This window comes from Carcharhinus amblyrhynchos, chromosome 31 (assembly GCF_965287045.1).
Source record: "Carcharhinus amblyrhynchos chromosome 31, sCarAmb.v2.hapA, whole genome shotgun sequence".
NCBI classification, from domain to species: domain Eukaryota; kingdom Metazoa; phylum Chordata; class Chondrichthyes; order Carcharhiniformes; family Carcharhinidae; genus Carcharhinus; species Carcharhinus amblyrhynchos.
Window position 1 is genome coordinate 20,971,590 of NC_137354.1, and position 23,641 is coordinate 20,995,230.

The window sequence follows — 23,641 nt, forward strand, 5'->3', positions numbered from 1 at the left end:
AAGAGTCTCTCCACCTCTATCCTATCCATCCCATTCATCATCTTATACGTCTCAATGAGATCTCCCCTCATTCTTCTAAACTCTAACGAGTACAAGCCCAGTTTATTCAGCCTCTCCTCATAGCTCAACCCCCTCAACTCCGGTATCAGCCTAGTAAACCTCCTCTGCACTCCCTCCAAGGCCAAAATATCTTTGCGCAGGTGCGGTGCCCAAAACTGCACACAGTACTCCAGCTGTGGCCTCACCAATGCCCTATACAGCTGCAGCAAGACCTCCCTACTTTTATATTCAGTCCCCCTCGCTATGAAGGCCAGCATCCCATTCGCCTTCCTGACCACCTGCTGCACCTGCAAGCTGGGTTTTTGCGACTCATGCACAAGGACCCCGAGGTCCCTCTGCACCGTCGCCTGCTGCAGTTTTTCGCCCCGTAAGTAATAGTCCTTCCTACCATTCTTCCTACCATAGTGGACCACCTCACACTTGCCAACATTAAATTCCATTTGCCATTTCCTGGCCCATTCGCCCAGCCTATCTAGATCCTTCTGCAGACTCTCCACACCCTCCGCACAATTTGCCGTTCCCCCAATCTTGGTGTCATCAGCAAATTTCGACACCCTACACTCGGTTCCCTCCTCCAGATCATCTATATAAATGGTAAAAAGCTGAGGCCCCAGCACCGACCCCTGGGGCACTCCACTAGTCACCATCCGCCAATCCGAATAGCACCCGTTGACCCCCACTCTCTGCCTCCTATTTGACAACCAATCCTCTATCCACGCTAACACCCTACCCCCAACTCCATGTCCCTCGACCTTCTGCAATAACCTCTTGTGAGGTACTTTGTCAAACGCCTTCTGAAAATCCAGAAAGACCACATCCACCGGCTCTCCTCTATCCACCGCCCTAGACACATCCTCATAGAACTCCAGTAAATTTGTCAGACACGACTTCCCTTTAATGAAACCGTGCTGCGTCTGCTCTATCAAGCAATTCCCTTCAAGATGCCTTGCAATTTCCTCCTTAATGACAGATTCTAACATTTTACCTACCACAGACGTTAAACTAACCGGCCTATAATTCCCCGCCTTTTGCCTGGCACCCTTCTTAAACAACGGCGTAACATTAGCCGTTTTCCAATCCTCCGGCACTTCCCCGGAATCCAGCGACGTCTGGAAAATAACCACCAAGGCATCCGCTATCACCTCCGCCATTTCTTTCAGAACTCTCGGATGCATTCCATCCGGTCCTGGGGACCGTTTCTGACCGTCCTGACCACTGTTTCATTCAAAAAGGAAGCCCACTGCCACCTTCTCCAAGGCATTTAAGAATGGACTATAAATGCTGGCCTTCCCAAACAAGCCAACATTACTTGAATGAATAAAACATACATGAACTCCAAAGTTGAGATAACACAGCACAGTCTGGGACATGAAGCCACACAGACCAGACCCCTGGAACAAGATGACATAACAAAAGTTTCAGTGACACTTATTGTTACTGAGCTCTCTTGAGTCACTGAACCAGAACATTTCAAAATGCTATAAATTACAACAAATGTTGTTTAATATTTCCTGGGGGTGGGGAGCAAGCCTTGGGAAGTAATTTTATCCCACTGTCACTTCCTTTTCCAAAAATGCCTAAAACCATTTTTATAAAAGATGCTGTTTTGTGTATTTCACTTTTTCATATTAATAGCTAATGAAATGTTGGGTGTAGCTGTACCTAAAGTCATGACAAACTCATGTCTGACTGCATTCCTGTAACTGCTTCTGTATGTCATGTGGAGGCAGTTTGATTTCATTACAAAATGTGATCCCAAAACACTAATAAAAACTGCAGTGCCAGGCAATAATAAGGAGTTTATCTTGAAACAATAGATATAGTCATAGGTCTTTATACTGGATTGTTTTTCAGTTTTACATTGATTTTTGAGTTGTCAGCACTTTAAAAGATTTCTGAAGCAGTTAGTCAGCTTTTCTGCATTTTGTAAGTTGGCATGTATGCACTTGCGTGTATTGATTTTTTGAAATGCTAAACAAAGTAATGATGCTGGGACCATTGTAATTCATCTAGTTACCCTGACAACATAACACACTGAACACCAACTCCAAGCAAATTATTTTTTATTGATATAGTATCAGACACGTATCTTCCATGCATTTAAGGTCATGCAAAATTGAAACCAAGAACAAACCCTTTAGCCTCCAGCCATTTATTGCAGCCTAGATGTTCTGCAAGACACAATGCCTGGAACTCTGTACAGAGGCTAAACAGAATTACATATAAATTGTTTTTACTTTCCAGACCAGTCTCCAAACTTAAAGATGTTTTTGCATCAGTACATGCAAATAGCAGTGTAATAAGAACAGTGCTTTCAAATTCATTTTATAAAAACCAAAAACATTTTTAAAAAAACCAAAGCATAATTTAAAATTCAGGAATCCAGTGATACTATCAGTGTGGTAACTCTTATCACTCAGCGTTTCTAAAATTATGTTAAATGTTATTACCCACAGTAGAAGGCAGTATCATTCCAGTTAATATCTTAATAGCATCAAATATCTATTACTGCATATCATATGAAGGTACTGTATTATTAGATCCCTTCCCCTCCCTTAAACATCTACACTGAAAACATTCCTATAGCCAGAGGTTGGCACACATTCTTAGCAAAAAAAAACAAATAAACTTAACTATCTTTCAGGCAGGTCACATCCCACTCACATTCAGTTGGCTTCTGTTACAAATAAAGGTCGAACCAATTCAGATTTTGTTTTTTAAAAAAAGCATATAAAGTAATTATTCTGTATGGAGAGGTGAAACAAATCAAACACTTCAAACAATTAAAGATCCATTTCACAATCTTTTCCAATTTACAAACAAGGGAAGGGTATTTGGATTATCAAATTACATTAAGTTATCATTTTAAAAGTGATGGTTCTTGTTCAGCATGTACCAAGTTTCATAATTCCCATTGAAACATTCAAGAATGGCCCCAGGGAAACACTTGTCCAAGTGTATTAGATGTGTTAATCTGTATTTATGACAATCACAACAAGGTAATATATCTGAATAGGCAAATCTTAGTAGCAGCTTTCTCTACGCTCAACCATGTTATTGCATATCGCATCAATCTCAAAAATGTTGCATTATGTTTAAAAAAAAATGTAATATGGTTTGTTCAAGCCATCAAACATTTTGGTATAATAATTTCATTTCCAATTTTACACATCACACCACCATTTGCGCAGCTCATAAAACATGAATGTTAATTCAAAAATCAAAGATGTAATTGATGAGAATCTAAACCTCATGTGAAGTCTCTCTTTACATGGTTCACTTTCGTCTGTTGTTCCACAGCGCCCTGGTCAGAGTGCTCTGCAAGTTATTTCTGAGCTGTCAAAATTCTTGGCTAAGAGTTATAGGTAAGATGATGTCCTTGCAAATGGATTTCCCTTGTGGATAAGTCTATTCTCTTTAAAATCAGTTTGCTTTGAGGTGAACACAATATAACCACTCTCTTGAAAACTTCCAACAAAGTAGCAACAAAACTTATAGATTTTTAAAAAATGCTACCGTTGCCCCCAATGAGGGAAGCATTCATGCCTTTCTCCCAGTCTACTTTTTTCATCTATTGGTCTATACAATTGATCAAACAAAAGTAATTATCCAGTAATAAAACCAGAAGTAATTTGTAGACTCAAGTACCATTTATAAGGCTGCTTGACTTCTGCATGGTTATCAAAATGAAATGCATACACAATAGCTGCTAGATGGAGTTCCTGAAACTCTAATGTAATTCAAACAAAGTGAAGGGTTACACGTCACAGAAATCCCCACAAACCTGAAATAATTAAGCTACTGAATTATTTAAAGGACTTGGATCCTATTGCTCAGCTTTATTACGTGTCCTGTAGAGTACCCTCTTTGGTACCTAATTTTGACAATTCTCGAAGTGAGGCTTTTTTTTTGATCTTTCACTGAGCTGTTCGCAGGAGTTTAGATAGTATGAGAAATAAGCATTTGAAAATGCATAAAAATTGTTAAAATTTCTTCATACTTCTATTATGATGGTTCTGACGTTGTGGCAAAACAAAACAGTTTCTGACGTCTGTAAGAGCTCCTTTCCACTCGCCTGACAAAACTAGATCACAGGCTTTATTTCAAACATTTTGGAGTCACAAAAATTTCCCCAATATCTTTATGCTTCTGAAAAGATGGAGGGAATTTGATGATGGTGGAGCTAGATGGCTAGGAGGAATCTTGCTCCTCCTGGTCTGCAAGCAGTTGCTACAAACTTACCATCTCTCTGAAGCTATACTTGCATCCCTTCAGCTGCCAGGTTTCCTGAGGACTGGGTCTGCAAAGTAGGTTAATTTAGGGGCTGGCAGCCTCGTTAAAATATTTAAATTAATAACTTGCCTCCTTGTAGTGAATTGGCTGCCCTCCCTTCATCCTGTCTCTACTAAACCTGGAAGTGAATGGGTTGGAATCAGGTTTAAAATTTTAACAACTCACTAGACCTCAATCCATTGGTTTCTGTTGATTAAAATTCATCCCTCCATGTCCTATTCCCAAATGGATGATCATGCTTTTACTGTTGATCTGAAATTTGTGCCCTCTAGTCACTTAATCACTGATAGGAATAGGTTTTTTTAATTATTTTTAGGTTACTTTTCTAAAAGACAATAGGCAAAATCTTGTTGAGATGCCAGTAGTCTACTTGCCAGCCAAAGAGCTGGCGACAGACATGTGCTGCCTCCTTTCAAGAAGGCCTGTCGAAGCACCCCCATCAGGCAGTGTCAGAGCCAGCAACTAGAATCAAGACCTCAAGGGCTATAGTCTTGCTACCCATGAGCTGCTAGCCAATCAGAGGCTGACAGCTTTGGTGCTTAGCTGTGCCACTGGAGGTGTCATGGCTGTTTCCAGAAGGACAGACACGAGAGTGCTCTCATTGTGGGATGGGTCATGGGAGGAGGAATACAGGGGTTCTGCAGCAAAGACAGGAGGGTGACTAAGCAGCACCCGCCCTTCTAAATGTCCTCCTCCCTCAATCAGGCACTAAAGAATAATTTTTCTTTATCTTAAAATTATTAAATTAACATTTAACTGTAATTGAAAGCATTGCCAAGACTTCGGCAGGTGCTGAAAAAGTGGGAATCTAAAGGCACAGCAAGACATCTAATGAAAACTGTAGTGTCAGTTAGCAAATTGCTATAAAATTCAACAATGCTTTCCAGGAGAGTTGGATTGTCCACACGCATTGTATCATCAACCGTGGTACCCCTAACTGGGAATGACTTTTGGGAATAGTTCTGTAATTGGTTCCAGGTTAGGGTGGAGCTAGCTGGAGATCTGTGCCATTTCCCATGATGGATATTCACTTCCTGCCTGAACGTTTATCCTCCATCCAGGCTAATAGATGGTTACCTGCTGGATTAGGCAATGTGCTGACTGCACATAAATCAAACATAGACTAATATATTCCTGAATTCAAGCCTTTCTGACTTAAAGAAGCAACAGTATGATGTGGCTGCCCAATTTCACATATGACCGCACTACATTTTCCAAAATAGAGAAGGCATTGAAGGCATCCTACAACCCATTTCTTGTGTCAGCAAGTTGCTATGCATCGTGCAGGTGGGTTAAGAATCATAGAATCCCTACAGTGCAGAAGAAGGCCATTCAGCCCATTGAGTCTGCGCTGACCACTCCACGCAGGCCCTATCTTCATAACCCCATATATTTACCCTTCTAATCCCCTGACACTAAGGGACAATTTAGCATGACCAATCCGCCTAACCTACATCTTTGTACTGTGGGAGGAAACGGGAGCACCTGGTTATATTACAACATTATATGTGAAGGTGAGTGTGTCAAGGGTATCAATTGTAATTTGCAGCTTGAATTGACACTTTGATAAAGGATGAACATGCATGATGAACAATTATGATGGATTTGGTTTGAAGCTCATACTGAATGTGAAACTGACCTGCAGGCATCACCTTCTCGCATGGATACTTCAGCTATGTACATGATAGTCTATTGGGTAGTCTTACCTTGGCAACCTCCTCAAGATGTGTTATATTCCACATCCCTCCACATCTGTTCTCAGGTTATGTTGTCATGATACAAGGTATTGATTTGGCTGCCATCTCCTTTCAGGCATGCTGTATTGCTGCTCTCTCAGAGGAGGGGATTGGACATGCAGGTGGGGTGTCTATCTTAGACAGCAGAATTCCCACTTTATCAAACCACAAACAAGGAGCTTTATTATTTGCCCACAAACTTTGTATCTTAGCTTCCCAATTTAATTAATCTACATTTTTTGCTTCTACAGCTTTTAAAATATACTTAAAGTCTTAGTCAGGATTGCAACTACTGAATGGCCACATCCCTTAAAACATTAGCTGCACCCTTTTTGGCAGGCTCTATTGTTGGGAGTTTGCTGTAAATACAGTAATTCATTGGGGCAAGCTCTGGAAAATTGCAGGTATCTTCTGAGTATGAAGTCAGTAAGTATTATGTAAAACATGTTAATTAATGTCTACTGCTGCAAGGCAGTTACAAGCTTACTTACTGAGCAATTTCCTGCAGGTTTGCTACACAAATTTAGTTATCCTGTAACTCCAGGTTAGTTTCATAATTCAGGTGTTGTGCAATTTCCAAGACCAACCTAGCTGTAAGCAGGCAGTCTAACCCAATAGCTTTGCTCACCGATAGTTACATATTTCTTAGGGATGTAATTTCTATTAGGTAAAAAAAATGAAGGTAAACAGACAACAAAAATCTTTCAAACACGCTTCTCGGCTTTTTGGCAAAGATCAAGCATCAGATCAAGCCCAAATTGGGGCGTAATGCCTTTTCTTGTCAGCTTGGATCTTGTTTATCTGTCTTATGGGGACCATGAATGGGATTCAATTTGAATTTGTTTTTTGGAACAAGCAAGGAGATGAATTTGGGCTTGCCTTATCTGCTCTGCACACTGCTTTGTAACTTTAAGAATGGAGTAAAAATAAGTAAAGTCTTTCAAACATAAGACTTGCCTGTAAATGTCACTTATCACTGATATTTCTCTCATACATATTTTTCATTGCAAACACATGCTGCTTCTATTAAAAAAAGACTAAAATGTATAAACAAAGTCTTGCCTGAAAGGCTTCATGCAGTTCAAGCTATTTGCAAACTGTGTCACTTGTTTACCATTGGTTTGCACATTGCAGGAAGTGCCCACGTGATTTGAAATCTATCATCAACAATCATCTCTATGTACATTAGAAATATCTATTTTATCTATGTCATCATCAGCCGCGGTTCATTAGTAGCATTCTAATCTCTTCGGCAGACGGTCATGAGGTTCAGCTCCAGTCCAGAGACTTGAGGATTTAATTTAAACTAAGACTGCTGTTCAGTACTGAGGGAGTACTGCTTTGCTGGATGTGGCAACTTTAAATGAGATGTTAAACCTGGGCTCTATCTACTCTCATAGGTGGATGTGAAGGTACCAGTAGCACTCTTTGAAGAACAATATGTATTCTTCAGTCAACATCGCTAAAACACAGACACATATCTAGTCAATCATCTCATTGCTGTCCATGGGACCGTGCTGTGTACAAATTATCTATTGCTTTTGCCTGCAACACAACAGTGAGTACATTTTAAGTGTACTTAGTTAACTGTTAAGCTTTGGATTGTCCTGAAGTTTTGAAAGGAGCTATGGAAACGTAAATCCTTTTATTGTTTTTCACTTATAAAATTAATGTTCAAAACAACAAAAAAGACAGCTAATAAGAATACACTACAAGGTGACTTGATGTTCCAATAATGCACACAGTAATTTTCTTTTTCAGTTCTTTGCCTGAAGATAGGTCTTTGGTGATTACTTGCCACAATGCAGCACAGTGCCTGGGTTTTAATCCAGTAAGTCAAAGAGGCAGGCCCTGAGTCTACCAGTCTGGCATCAATTTGATCCATATACTAGCTGTTCAGCCAACTGAGCTAACCAGATCCCAATATACAGGCTTTGAAATAAAGAAGCACAGCAACTGCAGACTATATAACCAGATTGTGTGGTGAAATCACTCAGCATGCTGCTTGTATTGAGTAAAATTCCCAGTTTAACACTCTCAGCAGAAAGTCATGCTTAAAAGGATTGCGGACCAGAGATTAGGTTGCAGCACTATTGTCAAACTTTCCAACATGCTCTATCAGGAAATTTTCTCCTCGTGCAACTACAGCAGAAGGAACTTCTTTCAAAAATAATAATATATTGAGCCAGATTATCCCAGAGCAAGAACAATCCACAGTCATGGGGGTTGGGTGGAGATGTGGGTTGGCATGGAGGTGGTGTTAGGGACGTGTGGGTGTGGATGGAGGACATGAGTTGGCATGGAGGGACATAACTGGAGTGTGAAGAGTGAGGGCCTGAGGTCCCAGCAGCTTCTAAAACAACTTTCATGGTTGTTTTTGGAGGGCCAGGTAAAATATTGGAAATTTAAAAGTCAAAATTGTAAAAAAAAATTCCCTAAATGGGTTGCTGTTAATGGATTTTCAGCCTTGAACAAGCATTTTGTAGTCAAACATCTAAATATATAAAAATACATTCACGCAGTCAATTAATGCTTAACTTTTAATGCTGCATCTAGGATTCATGAATGACATATCACACCATGTGGATTATGACCAGGCCTCAATTTGTAAGGTACAGCTTTGAAACTGGACTGTGTGGAGAAGCCTTTTGACTTTACCTGCTGGGTGTTAAACCAGGCAGAATTGGAGCAAAATTGTATAAGGAGAATCATACACTGGGAGCAGAATCGACTTGGTTTTTCCCCACCCAGATTTCCTTTCTGCACTCTGTACAAGTGATGTTTCAACACAAAAATCTACCCATTCAAATTGCACTCATGAGTGATGGGCCTTGTGGACTAAGAGCAGAAACATACTTTGGGCCCACCTTTCACATGTTTAGTGAACACAGGATTGTTACAAAAAAAAACCGTTGCTTAAATGTTCTGTTTAATGCATTCTCTCTATTTGCTGAGATTAGTACAAATTCATTTCACACTCTCAACCATGTAACTCTCTCTCCAGTCACATGATTCAAAGATAAATGGAATTTGCAGTGCTCAAAATAACATTTGGGAGGGAAAATATGGGAGGAATTAATATAACTTAGCTTTGACTGCAGTGTGAGATTATAAAAATGAGTGGCCACCATACATATGATAATGCTAATTTGTTTGGATAGCTGTTTCAGCTTTGCACTGATCATGAAGCTATTTACATTATTGCAGTCATTTTAAATACAAATCTTCACAATCATTTTTTTATTTGGCCAAACCCACAAAGTCCATGTAATAGCAACTGCAATTCCAACATGAGGGCAAGTGACATTACCTCAACTCTTGCCTCACCAGTTTCATTCAACAAAGAAGCAATACTGATTGATTCCTTGCTGCACCATTTTGCTGTCTATTCATTACACCATTGAAACTTGTTCTGAGTGCCATTTGTAGCCAAGAGATAGGAAACCTTAATTAAGGACATCAATGCTCTCATTCCTCATCTTTCAGTATTTGCGACAGACTCTGAAAGATTTGCCTTGTTTCTAAACTAAACAAAGGTTAGCTGACAAGCTGGTTTAGGCTGCTACACCACTACAATGAAATGCAAAATATCTTTGAATTAGAAATGCCCTACTTTTCAGCATGCTTTGTACTGTTGCTTTCTGGTACTAGAGCAATTTCAGTTTCAGGAACACTACTCTTATGGATCTGCTGCAACAAGAGAATATCAGCAGGCAGCAAAGGTCACCATGACGTTTTAACTTAGTGCATTTTATGAAAAATCTTATGCCACAATTCAAAGAGCAGAATGTTCCCCTTTACATAACAGTGACTGCACTACAAAAGTTAAGTTGTGACTGCTGAAGCTAATTTCCCCGTGCCAGTATGTCTTACAGTAAAAGTTGCTACATTTTCTGATCCAAAGCCTCCTAATCTTAACAGGGCACTGATGGCTCCTGAAACTCCCTACTTGTCTGTCCTCTCCATCATGCTGTTACTACCAGCTAGTCGGCATTTCTACCCATTCCTGTTTCTCTCCATAGCAGTCCAGCACTTTAGGCATGTGCCACCTGCGCCTGTCTCAATTTCTGGTCCCTGCTGTTTCGCTCTCAGGAATTTGGCATAATTCTCCAGCCATCAGCTTGCTCCAGCTCCTATCATAGTTTCTAATGTTAGGATTATCCTCCTGCCCCCGGTTATCCCATGTGACCTGCAACCTCACTCACCAAAATGGGCCTTAGGAACCCTCCCTTGGTCATTTGTTTGCGTTCTCTCCAGTGCTTCTTCATTTGTGGGCATTTGCCTTGGGTCATTCAGCCAGCTGCACCTTTCCTAATTTCTATCCTCTTCTGTTTAAAAGCACTTTACGTGCTTCATACAAATATTGGCGTGCCCTCAAAGAACTCAAACCCTGTTTCCCTGTTCAATATTGAGAAATAGATTTTTAGTTTCAGGAGCAAGAACAGAACAAAGAGTAAGAGTAAAGAGCAGAAGCAGAGAGACAAAGGGGAAACAGAGAGAGAGGCAGTGGTGACAGGTGGAAACATGGAATGCTATTGGGAGAAGTGACAGACAAAAAGGAGTAGCAATAACAGAGAACGGAACAGGAATTCATGGGTGAGGGACAAGTAGGTTATGGAAAGATCAAATACATCACTCACTTGATATTGTACACTTCGGAGAAATAGAGGGGAAAAGGAAAGGGAGGACAGCTGTAAGGGGCTGATAAAACAGAAAAATGATGAATGATAACTGATGCAGGTACAGGGGACAGGGTGGGGGATTGGTATCAATCAACAGACACAGTGGATGGAATTTGTTCTGACTCCAGTACAAAACAGGTGACAGAGAGTCAGCAGTATGTCTTATGCTTTGCTCAATATTAGTTTCAATTGAAGTTGTGGAAATTAAAACTCAGTGGAGAGTAAAATGGCCTTGCCAATTTGCTGTCACTCATTGTGCTCTATTGCTTCAGAGCAGTCGCATTCCTAGTGCAAAACGATCATAGGATGAGTGAATGGTATCAGTAAATTCTAAATGCTTTCAAAGAAATTCAAGCTTTACCGTTTCTAAAACACAATCCACCACTTCCCACTTAAAAAATTAAGATTACAGATGGAATAGAAGATCACAAAGGATCAATCACAGTGGATACAATGAGAGGAATAGACAAAAAGTTAGAGAAAAGCACTAACTTGACAACAACTACACATTACCTGATTCAGCTATGCCATAAACATTGAATAGTCTATATTTTAAGAAAATCCTTTCATCCCATGCAAGGTTTTGGAGTTGAATCGTTATCCTGGAGATTACAAAATACCAAGGTTCCAATAACAATGCTCGCCTTTGGTACACACTTGTGGCGAATTATCTCCCAGCTGCAGCCTGTTTTCAAATGTTTGTTAATCGCACTGCTGTTTCCTTTCTTCTGGCCCAAGGCTTTCTCTCTATAACCTCTCTTTGCTGTTTGCCAATCCATTAGATCTCTTGAGTTAAAGGTGAAGATTTTTTCTCTGCTCCAGCCTTTTTAAACTCCTCACGTGATAAACAGAAGAGATATTTCACATTGGAAAGCTGTCCGGAGTAATTTTATAATATCTAACAGTTGTGATCTTGCCTTCTTCATTGTTGGGAAGAAGTAAATGCAATCCTAATATCGCTATAAACAAATGAAATGGGTTCTGCAGAGACAAGCCCTACAACTGGCAAGAGGAACATTTCCTCAGGGTGGGGTAGATATAAATGCTCTTGAGTTTGCTGGGATAGGCAAGATTAAAATAGGCTATATTAGGGGTGAGGGGAAGAGAGATTCAATTGTGAGGGAAGGAGTGAGCTGGCAGCTTATATTTAATCTGCTTCGCAAATGTAGCCTTGGCTGGCAATCTGGAAGCTCAAGAGAAGCAAGGACAGCTTTGGGTGAAAATATTTGCCTACACTACATTGTTTGTATCCCTAACCCAAGCATCTTCCCTTGGATCGGAAACTTGCCTTCTCACCCTGATCAGAGTTTGGAACACCTCCCCCGTAATCGCTGCAGGCTCCCTCTGCTCTGCCACTGTGCTGTACTTCTCTGAATGCAAACCCAGCCTGCCAATTAGGCTGACCTTTGGGCAAGGATTTTGGAAAAAAGATGGATGCATGCTGTGCAGCCATGCGGCCCTGTCAGTGCTCTCACCCCAACATCACCTACCCAACACCCTCCAGTCAAGATTGGAACCAACTTTGGCTATGAGCAAACCAGAGAAGGTTCATCTGTTTCTATTCAAATATTATATATAGAATTGTGATAGTGTAATGGCTGCAATTTACAAAATAGAATTTATAAAAGAAATAGTTCACTGCAAGAAGCCACTGCATTGTTCAGGGAATAAAAAATAGCAGTAATAAAAATATCTAATTATCTTAGTTTCTCAAAAAATTATAAGATTCCTTGACACTCAGGCTGTGAGCAAAGCATCTGTAATTGGAATTTTTATTTTGATTTAACTGACCCCGACTCACTGAAACCCAAGGCAGATCCAAATAGAAAAACAGCCTACTCAAAAACAGTTTAAAATGAGTTCTGTTATAGGAAACTGAGACAATTATAAAGTGTGATTCTCTACAGTCTGTGTGATCAAAATGACTATATTTGGTTAAACAAACGTGTTTAACTTTTGATAAAATATATTCTAAATTCTTAAATACTAGTGGGTTGAACCTATGGGTGCAGATAGCAATCTGGCCACAAATTACATCCAAATTTCTGCCTGCTTTCAGAAGTTTTTTTTCCCCCCTCAGACTCCTGCTGAAACTCATTTTCATTTCTACTACAGACCAGTGCAATGGGACAGCATTTAAAATGTAATTTATATAAAATAAAGAAGTTTCCTTTGTAAAACATCGAATGGGTATATTTGAGAATGAAAGCTTTGTGGAGTTTGGATTAATGCAGCTGAAAATGGGGTTAATCACAAAAAATACACATTTTTAATTGTTGTGTAGATCATCAGCTTTGTATACCAAATTTTAAATTACTGAAACTGATTTTTAAAAAAAATACAGAACCATTGACCATTTTCTTATGGCACAGTAACTTTTAAAATATGCCTATAATTGGAGTCTTTTCACTCAAAGGAATCAATTAAAAATTTGTAGCCTCCTCATAGGCCTGCAAACAAGCACACTTAACAGAAACACCCAATAATAATTAATCTAGGGAACTTGGCCAGTTCTGTAGGTTGGGCTGACATCTAAAACATTGTTTTAAATGAGTGCAAAAGTCACGAAAATTGATTAATGCTGATTTACACTTAAAATTATTCACTCTTTTGCACAGTTTAAGCCAATTTTCAGCAAGTTGCATCAAGTAAATAAGTGCAACTGATTAAAAACTCTACCTCTATAAACTTTAGGAAGCGTACCAGTTGACTTGTGACATGGTTCTTACCACCCAAAATTATTTTAAGGTTCAAGGTAATTGTTCAAACATAAATATGGAATCACAGGTCGCAGTGCTGACAGAATATTGCATGCTTAACCCCACTTTGCAAGCTGGTGGATTCTGCCCCTTCTCCCCCCGGAGAATTAAAATGAGGACAGTTGTGGCAGAATCATTACTATCATACATACCCTTGCTTGGATATTTGCTCCTTAAACAGATATCTTAAAAATTTTAAACAAGAAAGTGGAAATATGACAATGTTAGTAGTTGACTTTAGTTGTTCAACAAATCCATGTACAAATGCAAATGGTATGTGTAAAAGCACAGAATATCAATGCAGCTATACTACAACTTAAATCCACTAACTAACTCAATGGTAACGACAGGACTAGGCCATTTGAAACAGTAATTACAGACATAATCTTAAAGGATAGCTGCTTAATGCAGGTGCAGATATTAACTAGTTTAATTGGAAACCTGCTGGTTTTGAGAAACATTAGCTATCAAATTAGGAACAGCAGAATAGCATTCATCAAGCTTAACTCTGTAAACTTTCCAGTTATGTGCAATGTGTTTTGTTAGTATTGAGTGAGCCTGATAAAGCATTGCAAGATGCTACTGTTTTGACTGTGGAAAAAAGTTCATTCCCACAATACCTTGCACCCCACCCGGCAACTGAACTTTTACAATCATGCATGATTTTAGTTACATTATTTGAAACTTAATTAAAAAAATACAAGAATGAAAAGACTTAAAATGCAGCTGTGGGATCTGTTTGATGGAAGAGGTAGCCCCTCTCCATGTGCTCCTTATAAACAGGTTTCCGCTTTCTTTTGATGGTCCCTATGGGTTCAAACATTAATGGCGTGAGCATGTTTCTTGCAGAGTGGCTTGTCTTTTTTGGAATAAAATGGCTGACCCTCTAGATTCACATGGCACACCTGGGAAAAAGAGAAATTACTTTAACAACCAGGCACTGGAATCAAACTTAACCTTTACAGGTCAAATTGCGAACTGGTATTTCTGAATAGCTTTGTGTCATTATTGAGGAAGATAAACAAACAGGTCATGGCGAGTACTAGACCACTACCAGTTTAGCTTTCTTCCCTTTAGGTCTTCTCAAAGTTGGCATCACTGCCTTCTCCAGAGGAGAGACAGGCAGTCTGTTTTAAGCATATGCCAAAGTTATGAATTCTTCAGTTAAGGTAAAGAAGTATGCCAGAGCAGTCAGATTGGTCTTTCCTTCAGTCTTCACAGGGAAAATAATTCTACATTCAGCATCTCCCACACATGGCACTGCTCATTGTGGCACACTGTGTGATCCCATCCTACCAATACTGAAAAGTAGGGAAGATGAAATATGTAATAAGTAGATAAATGTTGTCCCATTAAGTTTGTGCACATGCTTAAGAAGTGGAGTAACAAATGTTTAAGATAGATTCCATTCCCTTTCTTAAATTCAAAAGGCAAATCTGGCTGCTGGTCTACTCCTGTCCAACTTCTTGTGCTCTTGTGATTCAGGAACAATTTGACTATGTATTTCACTTTATGGCACACTAGGGATACCAAAAAATAGCACCATATTATTCATACATTTTTTTCTATAAACTGCTTCCTCTATCTTAAAAAGGCTTGCAGTCTATTCGAAGAACCTGTTACTTCATACATACAGCACAGACGAAGCAGGTGTCATGCCAAGTATAACCCAGTGCTTCAATGAATTTATCTCCAGCCTCCACAGGGAAGTCACAGCCATGGCACTTAGTGCTGAACAGGGCAATGTAATCTGGTGGGGGGAAAAAAAATCACTTGAATACTTATCAGCAAAAAGAAACAGAGGAGACAAAAAAATTAAACATGAGACTGATCAAAAATATAAATAAAAGGTAAACAAAAAACTAATATGCTTTCGTCAATCAATTGGCAATAGACAGATGCTCTTGCCATGTAACATTTCAGCTAGGTGAGTAGCGGCCTGGTGTCACGAATGTGCCAGCAGGTTCAAAGCCACCAGCCACCAGTATTTCAAAGGATGTGAATCCCAATAATAAGATTAGCTGTTGGAGACAGACCAAGAGAAATACATCATCCTGCTAATAGGAAACACTTTGGGTCGAGGTTGACACCATCCAGGGAAGACATATGTATATGCTAATATTTTGGAACTAACAGAAGCTGAGGGCACAGAGAGTCAACTATACAGAGAGAATCTTCAGAGGGAAACAATGATCTAACTGGCAACATTTTCATGGAAGCAAGGGGCAGATTCTATCATGCAGCCTATAAGCTGGTTCTAGCTTGCAGCCTGGAAGCAAGAGTGCAAAAAATCTTTGTGGAGACAGTTAAAACTCATTTCTTCACTGAACCAAGAAGAGGCATTTCTCAGAATAACTATCAATCATATTCCGTATGGTAACTATAAGCTCACCTTTACTTATAGAACTATTGGATTGCATGTTGTTTGGGAAGAGGGAAGTCCTGAAAGAGTTCAGATCCTGTAAATATACTTTGGATCAAAAGAGTTAATCCTACTTCAACTGTATGGATGTGTGCAGTAGTTTCTTGTATGTAACTCTCTTATAGCATTATAATCTTGTTTATGTATATGTGTATTTTTTATTGTAATAAATAGTCTTTAATACGTGTTAGACTATGACTGAGCTGATTACTGTTCTCACTAGGTATTGTATGTGGCTCCTTACACTATTCTTGTAAACAAAACTGTACACCACCACAAACTGGTGTTTCAAGTTGGGACACCCTTGCAGATAAAATTAGCCAGGTTCGTGACACTGGTCTTGGATTTCTGCCCAAGGTTTCTCGTAACCCAGAATAGAAAAGGTGGTGGCTCTTCCTCAGTTTTCAAGAACGTCTGTTATGGGGCAATGCCAAACTTCTACCTCACCACACCACCTGTAGGAAGCTATAGAATGTTTCGCCAGGACGACAAAAAATATTTGTACTGCACTGCTTCCTGAATGAGGGAATTTTAACCCACAAGTATTTTTTTAAAATCTTAAACTTAACCAACCCACTTCTGATTTTAATGGTGACAGATTGGTGGGGAATGATCAATCTGCTTTCAGGAAGCAGGTCAGTTACTAAAATCTTTTAAGGAGACTGCAAGCCTCCATTTTTACAGGTCATTGCTAGATCCATAAACTAAGTGCATTTATAACATTGTTTTGGATTATATGGAGCAGGCGTGTTTCCTTCAGACTTAACAAGTAAATCTCTCCCCTATCTCACAATTACAGACACTTCCCCCAAATTGGCTCCCTTCCCCATCGTTGATTTTTCCCACTCCCTGACTGTGACCTTGCGCCTGGGTTTTGCTTCCTGATAGGCAGGCAGCCTGACGATCAAGCTGTCAGGTGGGAAACCTGTTGAAAAACTTTAAAACATATCTTCCTGTTAATTTCAGCAGGATATTTGGGAAACCCATACTACTGGATTTCCCAGCTGTATTTTCTCTATCTCTGTAAATACCAGGAACAATCATTCACCACTTAACAAGAAGAAAGAAGAATAGGGAGGTAAAGACAGAAGGCATCAGAAGCACAAGGAGATGTGCTTTTTGTTCAGGAGGTTTTTAAATTAAATTGAGAAATGGTGTGGAGTGACACAACTTCTAGAAAGCAGATGTGTAATTTCTTATGGATCCACCACCTTCGGTCAAGTGGATTGAGGAGGGATCATAAAATAAACCAGAGTCAGCAGAGCAGAGTATGTCCTGAGACATGTGCTGAGGGGAAGTTACTCAGATGAGGTCAGCAGCAGAATCTAGAGAGCAGTTAGTGGAGTTTGAGATGAATGGATAGTAGGATTGTGCAAGGGGTTTCAGGCCAGATTATTGCATTAGAGTTTGTGAAAGATAGATGGAGACCTGTGTGGAGAGCATTCGAAGAAACATAGAAAATAGGAGCAAGAGAAGACCATTCGATCCTTCGATCCTGTTCCACCATTCAATATGATCATGGCTGATCCTATAATTCAACGCCAGACTCCTGTGCTCTCCACTTGATGCATTTAGGGTCCAGAAGTCTGTCTATTTCCTTCTTAGCTGAATGAGATATATTCAGTGACTTGGTCTCCACAACCTTCTGTGGTAGAGAATTCCACAGGTTCAACACCGTCAGAGTGAAAAAGATTCTTTTCATCTCAGTCCTAAATGGCCTACCCCAGATCATCATAGAATCATAGAACCCTACAGCGCAGAAAGAGGCCCTTCGACCCATCAAGTCTGCACCGAACACAATCCCACCCAGGCCCTACCCCCATATCCCTACATATTATGCCCACTAATCCATGCAACCCTGGACACTGAGGGGCAATTTCTTAGCATAGCCAATCAACCTAACCCTCACATCTTTGGACTATGGGAGGAAACCAGAGTACCCGGAGGAAGCCCACGTAGACACGAGGAGAATGCGCAAACTTCACACAGACAATGATCCGAACCGGGAATCGAACCCAGGACCCTGGAGCTGTGAAGCAGCAGTGCTAACCACCATGCTACCATGCCGCCCCAAATCCTGAGACTGTGACCCCTCGTTCTAGACCCCCTCTAGCTAAAGGAAAAATATTCCTACAACCAGTCTGTCCAGCCATCAGAAATTTATATGTTTCACTTAAATTGCCTATGATTCTTCTAAGTTCTGGTGAATTCAGGGCCAGCTGAGCCAATCTTTCCACATTCAACATTCCTGCCATCCCAGGAATCAGTCTGGTGAACCTTTACTGCACTCTGTCCATGGCAAGTGCATCCTTAGATAAGGAGACCAAAACAGCGCACACTGTGGTCTCATCAAGGCCCTGTACAACTGCAGTAAGACATCCTTGCTTCTGCACTCAAGTCCCCTTGCAATGAAGGCTAACATACCACTTGCCTCCCTATCTGCTTGCTGTAGTTGCATGTTTGCTTTCAGTGACTGGTGTACAAGGACACCCAGGTTCTTGTATATGTCATCATTTCCCAATTTATCATCATTTAAATAATACTCTGCCATTCTGTTTCTCATTCCAAAATGGATAACTTCACTTTCGTTTGCATTATTTGCACTCAATCAACTTGTCTAAATCACCAATAGTCAATAAATTAGCTTCAAAATGACAATGATATAGATTTGAATTTTACAGTGGAGAGATAGAGTTAAAGGCATGAGGTGAAAAAAGTCTGGAATTGGAAAGATACAATCAGCAATTAAGTGGATTTGAAAGTTAACTCCCATAGAACTACCGAACAATATAGAGAAATAGAATCATAGCTAGGACATATAAGGAATACAGAAAGGGCAACCAAAGTAGAAGAGTGCCAGGAGCAGTGCCAAGAAGGTGAGGCCTGAATGAGAGTGAAGGTGGAGCCTGTGGGCATCATGAAGGGGCAGGGCATGACAGAGGGTATGAAGGGGGGTTCTATGGTGGGGGGCACAAAAGGGTTGGGGCATGAAGGAGTGGCTATGAAGGGGGAGTGCTGTGAATGGGGGGGGGGGTGCGTGTTGATGGCTAAGAAGGGGATGGCATGTATGGGGATCCATTGGGAGGTCACTAATGCCATGATGCCAGTGATCCACATTGGAGAGGGTGTGGGGAAACATGCCAGTGATGATGGGGGGGGTTCCTGATGCCCAATGGCGGAGGGAGGGAAACCAAAACTAGAGGGCACAACCTCAAAATAAGGGGGGGGTCAGTTTAGAATAGAGTTGAGGAGGAACTTCTTTCAAAGGGTAGTGAATCTCTGGAATTCTCTGCCCATTGAAGTGATGGAGGCTACCTTGTTGAATATGTTTAAGTCACCGGTAGATAGATTTCTGATTGATAAAGGAATTAAGGGTTATAGGGCGCAAGCGGGTAAGTGGAATTGATCCACTTCAGATCAGCCATGATTATATTGAATGGCGGGGCAGGCTCGAGGGGCTAGATGGCCTACTTCTGCTCTTACTTCTTCTGTTCTTATGTTCTTGCAGAGCCCTGTGAAATCGAGGAGCCTTTCTAAATGGAGCCTAATCGCTTTGCAGCTGGATTCATTGTATTTAGATCCTATTCCTCCCAGAACTGGCACGAAATTCTCTTAAAAAATGACTAACTGTGGGATGCACAGTGGCACAGCGGTTAGCACTGCTGCGTCACAGCGCCAGGGACCTGGGTTCAATTCCGGCCTTGGGTCACTGTCTGTATGGAGTTTGCACATTCTCCCCATGTCTGTGTGGTTTCCTCTGAGTGCTCCGGTTTCTTCCCACAGTCCAAAGATGTGCGGGTTAGGTTGACTGGCCCTTAGTATCAGGGGGCTTAGTAGGATAAATATTTGGGGTTACAGGAATAGGGTCTGGATGGGATTGTGGTCGGTGCAGACTCAATGGGTTGAATGGTCTCCTTCTGCACTGTAGGGATTCTATTCTATGTTTGTGGTCTGGTCTGCATCGGGCAGACTGGTGTGGATCACTCTGCTTTCCTCAACCTTATGACACTTAGTCATTTTTTAGGTAAAGTTCCACCTATCATTTTTGGAAACATAGTCATGGCATTGCTACTGAAAGTATAGACAGAAATCATTCTTTTGAGTAATTGCTATTAGTAAGTTAGTTGACTTTTATTCATTACTCATTTAATGCTCATGACTCATGGAGAGCAATCCATTACCCAACATCCAAAAATGTTGCACCCAAAAACAGAGTTGAACATTCATAATTGCTCATCGTATGTGTCAGGCTAACTCCATTTCACTTACGAGTTATCCATTCTGATAGCAAATGCCTACTTGAACTTTCCTATTAAAATAACACCAAATAAACATACAAGTATTTTGGTTTTTAAATGTGCAATCATTAATCTATTAAAGAACAGTTGTATGGGAAATAGAAGTTCATTCTTCATCCAAAGACAGAACTAGGATAACATTTTTGTACTGAGTTGGTGGAATATATATGTCTTATCTTCCAGATAATAATGTAAAATAGGCAGTAGGCTAAGGTGTTGTTGGAGGATTGAAGGCATCCACTTGATAGCAAATCACAATGAGAGTCAGTGGCATTTTGGAGAAGGGTTGAAGAAGCTAAAATTGGAAAAATAACCTCCGTTTATGCATTCAGGCTGTTATTTCATCAGCAGACCTTGGAGAAAATGTACCTTTTTCACAGTAGGGCTCTCCATCTTCCATGTGGAAAAGACTATTTCCAAAAGATTTCCCACAGGCTGCACAGACAAAGCATGTGGTGTGCCAAGTTTGTCGCAAGGCGTGCATTACTTCCTGCAATGGACAACAGGATCATCAAACCTCAATACTAGTCTTAATAACACTGCAAACTTTGATGAGTATAACTCAACGAAAATAGACATTTTACCTTATTACAAGCATTTCCCTGTCAGATAACCATACTGCCTTACAAAATTAAATGAATTTATCTTGGCAAAAAAGTCCAGCACAGATAAAAATGGCATCTATCCAAAAGCAGAAGGATACCTTTACTAAGGGTTTCTGTCTTTTTTAACAGAAGGGATGAAAGCTATTGTCAGTTCCCAAATATATATTACAGAACACTCAAAACAAGGTGGAGAATGGGAAACTGACCAGAAGACAACTGGAATAGACAAAACTGAAGCTGATAAGACATGAATGAATTTTTCAGCAGTAGTAGATCTAAGTAACTAATTAACAGAGTTCTACTGCAGTTCTTGATAACTGGGGTGGAATTGATCTATGACAAATGCAAGTTACGGCAATAGTTACAGAGAATATTTACAACATAGAATTAGGCCATTCAGCCAAACCAATTTATGTTTACGATCCACCCGAGTCTTCTCCCATCCTTCCTCACCTATCAGAATAACTCTCTAATCTTTCTCCCTCATACGCTTATTTAACCTTGTAAGTGCATTTATACTATTCACCTCAATCTGTGATGGCAAGTTCCACATTCTTATCACTGCAGATAAAGAGATTTCTTCTGAATTTCCTATTTGATTTCTTTGTGAACATCTTATATAATGATGGCCTTTAGTTTTGCTCATCTGAGCTCTCTCACTGACTGCTCTTTCAAAACCTTCCATAATTTTCACGACCTGTATTAGGTCACACTTCAGCTTTCCTTCTTCAAGAGAGACCTGACCTATTCACTCTCTACTGACAAGTATAACTCTCAAGTTCTAATATCATGCTTGTAAATCTTTTTTGCCCCCTCTTCAGTGTCTCTACATCATCTTTAAGATATGACTGGACAAGATACTCCAGGAAATTGGCAGTTCATTTTACACTGTACCCAATGGTGGGAACTTTCCAGTTGTTCACGGCAGCAGTCCCAGTGATACTGTACCCCTTCGTGGGTTTCCTGGTGGCAAAGGGTGCATTCAGTGGGAAACCCCATTGATAATGGCAGGAGCAAAGAATTCTGCTGCAGGCCAGCGGCCTCTGCTGCAGGGAAATACGTGGCATGTTGTGCAGAAAATCTCAGCCAAAGTTCTTTTCCATTGACTTTAATTCATTGTTCTTTGTTTTGTGCTTTCCCTGAAGACCAATTTTACCCTCAACTACCTTCACCCTCAACAGTATGGGAGATACTCTTCACTTACACTCCATTCTACATTTTGTAGAAAGACCTTTGCAGGGATCCATTTGTGATATTGTACTGAACCATATAGGCTGGGAAAGTTCCACCTACAAGTCTAGTTGCATTTTGAATTAGCTGTTCTCTGTCATGATGGAGCAGTACATCTGGTTTTATGACTCTTTGAGGGGTGGGGACAAGCGGGGGTAGTAGTGAGCTGGGATTTTCACTCATGATCATTATCAAAACACACCCATTTGCTTGACCTTAAATCAGGCTCTACATGTGGACAAAGGATAGGACTTTGATTGACTTTGATGCCAGTGTTCCTGTTTCTGATATTACTCAGCAACTTTTGCACATAAACAGTTATCTGTTAGCCCTGTTTATCTGCAGTATAAGTGAAGCACATGTGGCAGTAAGACAGCCAAGTTATATTTCAGAACTGGTTCCAATGGATGTGGTTTTACTTTTCTACTTGTCTATTTGATGTTGAAGTTCTGTTCTAATTAGGTGCTGCCACCTACTTGTCTATGCTTAACACTGTGCTGTAGGTTTCACTTACCCCCATGATCTTTGCATTACACTTAGCACAATTTGGAGCAAAGAACTGTTCGTAGCACCGTTCACAGTAAATATTGTTCTGCTCCTCTACAAATCCAGTATCAACCAGTGAGGTCTTACAATAAGTGCAGTTAAACTCTTCAGGGTGCCAGGAGCGGCCCAAAGCCACAAGAAAAGGACCTCTGGAGATAGATAACACATGATATGCGATAATTAAACAGCATTGATTTGGACAGGAAATACCAAATTCACCAATCTGTTTCCCACTCTGATTCTGGAACTGGTAATCTTGTACTCCATTCTTGCAGGGATTCATTCTGCCCATTTTAAAAACATCTGTTCCACGTTGGGAATCAGTTTCACAATTCCATTCACCTCTAATTTTTTTTAAAAAGCCTATGTTTTCTATTTTCTTTGGGCAATATGAAGTTTAAGCACTGTCCTTGAATCCTATGCCTCATAGAAACATTTTCTCAGATCCAAATTGTCTGTGCAAGTGAATATCTTAAAGATCCCTGTAAAGTCATGCAGAGGTGCCCGGGGTGGCATAGTGGCACAATGGTTAGCACTGCTGCCTCACAGCACCAGGGACCCAGGTTCAATTCCAGCCTTGGGGGACTGGCTGTGTGGAATTTGCACATTCTCTCTGTGTCTGCATGGGTTTCCTTAGGGTGCCCCTATTTCCTCCCAGAGTCCAAAGATGTGCAGGTTAGGTTGATTGGCTATCCTAAATTTTCCCTTAGTGTCAGGGAGATTAGCAGGGTGGATAGGGTGGGATTGTGGTCGGTGCAGACTTCATGAGCCAAATGGCCTCCTTCTGCACTGTAGGATTCTATGAGTGGATAACCTCACCTCATAGTATCACACACCTTCAATTACGTTTATCCCAATTACATGCAACTTCGGAATTACTTTGTTAAGTGGAACAGTGTCATAATCTTTTCAAAGAAATTCAAAGTTGTTCAGACATGACTGCTCCTCTTGAACCCTTGCCACTCACTCTGATCAAACCTTGTTTTTCTTAATAATTCTTTATTTCCCAT

At 40.4% G+C, this 23,641-nt stretch overlaps 1 protein-coding gene across 1 annotated transcript in view; it reads right to left on the reverse strand.

Annotated features, from left to right (window-relative positions):
- Positions 1 to 2,106: 2,106 nt before the first annotated feature.
- Positions 2,107 to 23,641, reverse strand: part of ldb3a (LIM domain binding 3a) — a 190,438-nt gene continuing 168,903 nt past the window's right edge. The window contains exons 17-20 of the mRNA XM_080215604.1: positions 22,600 to 22,780; positions 20,620 to 20,740; positions 15,165 to 15,280; positions 2,107 to 14,435 (exon numbers count right to left, since the gene is read on the reverse strand). Coding sequence (XP_080071730.1) covers positions 14,346 to 14,435; positions 15,165 to 15,280; positions 20,620 to 20,740; positions 22,600 to 22,780 — 508 coding nt within the window. The 3' untranslated portion in view covers positions 2,107 to 14,345. The remainder of the gene's footprint in view (positions 14,436 to 15,164; positions 15,281 to 20,619; positions 20,741 to 22,599; positions 22,781 to 23,641) is intronic.